The sequence below is a fragment of the Nematolebias whitei genome, chromosome 10 (genome assembly GCF_014905685.2).
Source record: "Nematolebias whitei isolate Nwh7 chromosome 10, NemWhi1, whole genome shotgun sequence".
In the NCBI taxonomy this organism is placed as follows: Eukaryota; Metazoa; Chordata; class Actinopteri; order Cyprinodontiformes; family Rivulidae; genus Nematolebias; species Nematolebias whitei.
Genome location: NC_056507.1, coordinates 36,892,034 through 36,899,533, shown reverse-complemented (window position 1 = coordinate 36,899,533; position 7,500 = coordinate 36,892,034). Strand labels below are relative to the sequence as shown.

At 42.5% G+C, this 7,500-nt stretch overlaps 1 protein-coding gene across 1 annotated transcript in view; it reads right to left on the bottom strand.

The window, feature by feature from the left end:
• Positions 1–1,229: 1,229 nt before the first annotated feature.
• Positions 1,230–7,500, bottom strand: part of nuak1b (NUAK family, SNF1-like kinase, 1b) — a 26,234-nt gene continuing 19,963 nt past the window's right edge. The window contains exons 4-7 of the mRNA XM_037683025.1: positions 6,088–6,153; positions 5,826–5,945; positions 3,778–3,910; positions 1,230–3,339 (exon numbers count right to left, since the gene is read on the bottom strand). Coding sequence (XP_037538953.1) covers positions 2,246–3,339; positions 3,778–3,910; positions 5,826–5,945; positions 6,088–6,153 — 1,413 coding nt within the window. The 3' untranslated portion in view covers positions 1,230–2,245. The remainder of the gene's footprint in view (positions 3,340–3,777; positions 3,911–5,825; positions 5,946–6,087; positions 6,154–7,500) is intronic.

The window sequence follows — 7,500 nt, the reverse complement described above, 5'->3', positions numbered from 1 at the left end:
AATACAAAAAGGCAATAAAAACACAATATAATAAGCACGGGTCTTTCATTTAAACTTAGTACCCAGGATGTTTCCTTCACATGAGCTGACTACTTCAAACATTCAACATGTGATCTTTGTTTTTTTTGGGGGGGTGGGGGGATCATCAGCAGGGCTATTCAACTGGGGGCCTGGGGGCCAAATCAGGCCCACGGGTGAGCTCAGTTTGGCCCACCAATGGGCTCATTTTTAAATACAACTAGACAAAACACACAATAACTGCAGGATGTCTGGCCCCTGAGCTCTTGGCTTTCAGTAACTGTGCCCCCCCCCCTCCCCCCGAGCAGTTTAGTTGAATAGCTCTGATCAGCTGCATGCTTCCTCATCCACTTTGTTTGAGACTCCATAAAAGATGCCAGTTTTTGATTCTCCAGGACCTTTGTTGACGTTACAATGAGACTTTGGTGCTTTCTAAAAGCCACACAGAAACTGAACCGTTAGCTTTGACAGACGGACATAAACATACGATATACAAGCACTGCAGGGATGAATTCATTCACCGGAAACACAAGTTAAAAAAGCCACTTAAATTAATTTCAATTCCATTTAAGCCTCATCACCTCTTTGGTACAAAACAAAAACTTTCCATTCTACTCCATCTACTCCCATACTTTACTTTCACTAGTCTACATTACAAATCCTTCTACAAAATAAATCCAGCACCTCGACCTTTTCTGTGTTCCACAGGAAAAGCCCCCTCGCTCTCCAATCTTGGCATCACATCTCTCTTTCACACACTTCTCCACCGCCTACAGCTATGAACCTCTACACGCTGCCTCTCTCTTACGCTCTAATAAAAACAATAGCCGGCTAATTGTGCTTGGTTGACATAATGAAGTAGTACACCCAGCTGGAGGGCTGAGCTCAGACCGCAGATCCCACCTGTGCTGAGTCGGGTTTGATAAGAGATCTCCAGAACAAACACGTCTCCAGCTTTTTGTCTGAGGAATTTGCTGCATCATCAGTTAGCTCAAACAAAACGGCCTTACTTAGCACTTTCGAAGAGCTGCGGGTGAAATTTTTTAACTAGTCCCACAATGGAAAACACCTTGAAAGTTGTTCGGCAAAATGAAATAAAACTGGATTTTTCCACTAACAGCAGTCTTAAGAGAGACAAGAACATTCAAGGATTCTGCAATCTCAGTTCGTTGGGTGTCCAACATGCTTTTGACTCAAACACTGATGAAAAAAGAGTTTTTTCCCCAAAGTGGCCTAGAAAAAGCTAGTAGAAAAAAAGGAGTTTGATTTACCTGGCGTTTACCTTTGAACCCTAAATGAAGTGAGTCAGCTATGCTCTGAAGGCCCCGGGTTTCTCCACATTCACAAACAGCATAAAACAACAACTGGTCGTCGGGTGGCCTGGCTTTGCCCTCTACATTAAGGAAATGACATATATAATTTTAGTTATGAATCAAAAAAGGCACTTCCTACCTATTCTCTAGTATCATACACAGGACATACACTTTTAGGAAGAAATATATGCTTGCATTTTTTTTACATGCGCAAACACAGTTATGTAAGATGAAGGTATACGTGTTCTTATCACTGAGTAATAGAATTATATATGTCAGTTTCACATAAAGCATTGGAAACAAGGAGCTTCAAACTCTTCCAGTAACAGCCAGCCACCCACCAGTTTGACATCTGCAACTAAAGCTTAAAAATATAAATAAATAATTGATTTTTTTTTAAACAAGACCCTGGTTTGTTTCTTCTTTTATAAGGGAAGTAAAGATCACAACAGCATGTGCTCCATGCGAGTTTTAAGGTGCTTCTGTAAACTCCTATGGGTGGCGTACAAAGAGAGCCAACCAGTTTCTGGTCGGTGCGTTTGTGATTCAAACTTGCCTTCGTGCTAAATATGTAAACATGTTGAATGCAGCAAAGTCTCCGGGTGGGCCGAGAAAGCCGACTGGGTGGCGTTCTCGTGTGCCAGCTGAGTCTTTTCTCTTCACCAAAATCTGATCCACCTGTTGGCCTGAGAAGTGCCCCTACGTGTGCGCATCGGAGTGTGTTCGTGTGCGTGAGCACAAACATATCTTCTGCATCAACATTTCTGCTTTCCGGTAATTTATAAACTTGCAACCTCCCAAAGGTATCCCAGTAACACACTGGTCGTTATTGCCACACACACAAACACACACACTACACACACACGGAGCTGTGCTTGGAACCCTCTGCTTCTTCTCTCTCTGCCACCCGGCTCTTACGTGAGCTTGCTGCTGATGTCCAGGGCTTGCTGGTACACCTGAGTCATGTCCTCCAGATCCCCCAGCAAACAGAAGCTGCCATTGTCTCCTGGGGAGCCCTTTGCTTTGGGGCCCCGGCTAATCTTAGGTCCCTGAAATGGCGGAGCGGCCTGGAAACCCTTGAAGTTGGCGAGCTGCAGCAGGTTTTCGGCCGAGACGCAGGCCCTGATGTTTGGGCGGAGGTGTGGAGTGGAGGAGTGCCACTCAGCCCCGCTGAGGGAACTTGGTGACAGTGACAGGACGGAGCTGTCCTCCCCTACTATGCTGGAGGGGCGACTTTGACTGCGCGACAAACCTGAGTCCGCTGGGGGAGGAGGTTCACCAATGATCCCCATTACTGTTGCTGATGAGGGTGGCCCACTGTAGGTGGAGTACTTTCCATTTCTCTTGAGGATGCCCTTTCTCCCCATTGCTCTTTTGGGTGGGGAGGTGGCTACAACAGACATACTAGCCCCCCCTAAAAGCTCAGAGGACTCGCTGCGCTCCGGGGATGAATAGTACCCTGATTCCCGCTGTTGGTTGTTTTTCAAGATGCCTTTCTTGGGTAGAGAGGGCACCATCTTAGCCGGCGAACCTTCTCCCAGAGTCGGCTCTTCTTCCTCTCTGTCTGGGCTGGAAGCTTCATCTCCACCTTCAGCTTGTAGAGGCAGAGCTGCTTGACCCACCGCCCCTTCTTCAAGACTGGCCGACTGCTGGTCCTCAGTGACCCTGGTCTTCAAAATGCCCTTGGGTCTCTTCAAACCTGGCTTATCCTCAGCTCCACTATGGGACTGTCCGGCCTCAACATTTTCCTTTTTTAATTTTTTGGGCCTCTGGCGTAGCATATTGGGCATGGCAGCAACTTTGGCTCCAGTTCCTCGCGGCTCGGTTCGGTTTTGCCAGTCAATGAAACGGGCCAGCATGGGCGAACCTCGATGTTCTCGTTGGGTCTCGCAGTCACACACACTGTTCTTCCAGCCCCAGTTGACCCACCAGTGGTTAGCTATGTCTTCCACTGTGGCTCGGCGCTCTGGGTTTACCATCAGCATCCAACGGATTAGTCCTCGAGCATCTGAGGAGACACAAGGATCTGTGAGCTGCGTCAGGCTGTTTAAGATGTAACCATGTTGAAATTATATGCACATATCATCCTAAACAACATGACCTGACATGAGGGTTTCTACATTTATAAATGCTGGATTTTCTGTTTCACTTTTGCCATTTATCTGCCTTTGTTAATCTTTAATCTATTTTGCTTTTTAAATACATCACCGCAAGAACATAATGGATCTAAAAACACGAGTTTCTTGTTGCTTTGTTTAGTAGTTAAAAACACATTCACTTCAGTGTATATCATTTAATTTGCTTCTTGAATGTTAAATTTCCCAACAATGAAACATTTCTTTTTTTTTTTAATAAGTCTGTATGTTTCAGTCTGCATTTCTGGAAGGGATGTTGACAATCAGGTGTGCTTATCATGCATGACAAGACCCAGAAGACTCTTTAGTACCTGAGGACTGAGCGGGCTCTTTGTACTCGCCATTGCTTATCTGGCGAATGAGGTTCTTGTGGTCTCCCCCATCAAATGGCATAGTTCCATACACCAGGGTGTACAGCAACACCCCAAGAGCCCAGCTGTCCACCTTGTGGAAACAAAACCTGGTCAAAAACTTGTTCATTTAGTCAGAACTAACAGTTTTTTAAGCATGCATACTGTGGTCATCAATCTTTTATTAAAACAGGTCTCTCTTGTAAATGAGTCCTCGAGGCTAAACGTGAATACTTGTATCAATAAAGTTTGAATGAATTATGTATGTGGTATGTAAGCAGAAAGGTTTATTTAAACTGAGGTGTGTTACAAAACCTAAATGAGAGCCCTCTTTTGATAAATGACTGACAACAAGAAAATGTGAATGAGCTCATCTCTGCACATCAGATTAGAGCTCTGACCTCTGCTTTAAAGTTTACATCACAGTAACAAGCGCTCCAATCAACATTTCAATTTAAAATAATTCAAAGGCATCTCTGTTTAAGAGCTTCTGACACATTTCTGTAAAAAAAAAAAAGTTATGACAAATCCTGGCAGTATTGTGGGAAACGTCTTGTTTCCTCACAGATAAGTTGCCCTCGCTCCTTCCTGTTCAGTCAGGCAGAAAGAAACCCCTTCTAATGCAATGTGATGCAATGTGACGGTCTCAGAAGTTACATAAGATTTTGTGTTTATGTGACATGAAAAGGAACAGGGTCATGGTGGGAAATGGAAAGAGGAGAACGACAATAGCAACTGAAGAGGTAGAGGTGTGATATATCGAGCCCCTGACAATCCAAGTATGTGTATGATAGCAGCTGACATGTGTCGACTGTAAATTACTGAAAACATGTAGATGTTTTGAGAAATGTTGACTGGGGTAAGCTAAAACTCTGAAACACAGACAAGGAAGGGGAAATCAGATAAGAGCAGTTAAGGAACTGGTGTACTTCCTTTAAGACTCTGGACCTGCATCAAAAATGCTTCACTCATCGGATGCTGTTGGATGTCTGGAGGCAAGACGGGGAACATTCTTTTCTTGAGTTTTAATTTAGCTGTTTGCTGTGATGTACGTCCCCACCCCATTTGTGTGTCAGTTATTTGAATAGCCCTCACACTTTAACACTCTTCAGTAAACTGAAGCAACATCCTCTAAATAGAACATCTAAATTAGAATATCTACAAATGCAACTGTTTTCTGTCTGTTGTCTATTTTTCTGCAACCAACACACTTGTAAAGGTCTGGTCAAGTGGCTTTGGGGAGACTTTTTTTTTTTACTTTTTTTTTCCAAGCCAAAACTATTCAGTCAGAGTCTAATTTTGACTGTGCATGGTCTTTTAAGGATGTGAGAATCATTCTAATCCCATTCAGTTTAAGAGAAAGTGAGCAGACACCACCCTTCACTTCCTCACTTCAAAGGACCTAAACACCGTAGGAAGGCAATACTAGGGATGCCAGTGCTGTCTGCTGAGACCCATTCTGAAGTTGCACGACCTCCCCCTGACTACCGTATAAACTAATCTCATCAAAGAGTCTGAAACTGAGGCCTATCCACTGATAAGGGTCACTGTGACCGTAATCAGTTGCTAGATAAAATGAAGGAGAGATATCCACTGTGAGGATCATAATAAAATCAGTTCCTGAGGGAAGGTTAATGAAGGTTTCAGTCTACATCAGAGCAGCATGGTGGTGCAGTTGGTAGAGCTGACGCCTCTCAGCGAGCAAGTCGTCTCAGTTCAGATCCTAGTCGGGGTCTATTCTGGGTGGAGTTTGCATGTTCTCTGTGAGCATGTGTGAGTTTTCTGCTGGTACTCCAGTTTCCTCCCACAGACCAAAAACATGCACAGTTACCTGTAATCCATTGGTAACTCTAAATTGACTCTAGGTGTGAGTGAGAGAGTGAATGGTTGTTTGTCTCATTTGTCTCTAAGTGTCCCTGTGGTGGACTGGAGACCTGTCCAGGGTGTACCCCACCTCTCGCACAGTGATGATGGATGGATAGTCTAAATCAGTGTTTGGGTCGCCTCACCTCTGGGCCACGGTACGGTCTTCCATTGACGATCTCCGGTGAAGCATAGAGCGGGCTGCCACAGAAAGTTTGTAGCAGTTTATCCTTATGGTAGATGTTGGACAACCCAAAGTCAGCAATCTAGAAAATAAAGTGAGCACATGTGTATTTTACATGGGCTATGTGCTTGTTAATCCTTCATGAGGTAAAATCTTAGTCTATATATATATATATATACACATAGTTTATATGGTAAGACATCACAGATTAAAGACAGACTCACCTTAATATTACAGTTTTCATCCAGTAGCACATTTTCCAGTTTCAGATCTCTGTGCACTACACCGTTCTGAAAGTCAGCAAGAAGAAATAAATGAAATGAAGTGTCTATGAATTTATTATTCATGAGCTGGCCATTGTTTTGGAAATGATTTGCTCTAACAAAGAGAGCTTGTCACTCCTTGGGGAAATCAAGGCCCACTTTCCTTTAATTGGCCTTGTACCCTCGAAGATCTTTGTGCTAACATCTGCTGTGATTTTCATTTTAAATGGACTCACATGTGTCACATAAACATGAGCCTGTAATTACCACCCTGTGCAAATGATGTTCTCACAGCACTTAAAAAAATATATTAAAGCAACAACTCTGTAGTTATTGGTTCGGTTTAAGAAAACAACTTGGAATTACCATGTGGAATGCAGAAAGAATATATAATGCATTAGCAAGCCATTCTTCCTGCACTGATTTGCATGGGATCTTGCTTTAGTTGTTGCTTGTCGTGCAGCTCTTGTTCACAAGACTCCAGTGGTGAACCGTGACTGTACGAGCCTTCACTTAGGATACACTATTGCAGCAGCCTGATAAATGTTAATGCCAAGGTTGCTACAGAGTTATGATCTGATTACCTCACCTCACTTTCAGTTTCACAATGTAGAAACTTGATGAACAGGGAGTGTTTTCCTTCTTTTTATACAAGTAAAACATCAGACTTATGGTGGACAGCCTGGACATCACAGTTAAAACAACAGGGACAACCCATCTGAATACATAACCTGAAGAAGTCCACCATTTCTGTCCCAAGACCACACCATTGTGGCTCACCCAGGCTCTTGTGTTCATGTACAACGTGTCATTTCAATAACCCACAATAAAATTTATCAGGAACCCAAAGAACTTACGGTTTCTATAAAATTTCATCAAGTGTTAAAACCAAAATACAACTGTAATATTGAAAAATATTTATGTAAATCTATACGGGATTTTTAATCTTCCATCTTTTCAAACAAACTAAAATTTGAGTGTGGATTTTTAAATTTACAGGTTGCACTCGAATGCATTACAAATTATGCGTTTAAAAAACACCTGCAAGGCCTTCCTGAAGGCTCAGTGCTCGTGTTTGGTCCCACCCACTTTATTTCAGAAATGTGATTGGTTAATTTTCCTGTCAGTTGTTAATCAAACTCATCATGAGGAGACTGCGCTGCCAGTGGTGTCCTAACCAGAGACAATTTCAAACATGTTGCTGCCAGAAGACACAAATTTAAAAGAATCTGATTGAATAACTGTATTATTATTAATTAAAAGCTTTATTGCTCAACTGCAAAGTAGTTGAAAAAAATAAGTAAATTAGCAAACAATAAGAACAACTACATTACAAATATATATATATATATATATATATATATATATATATAT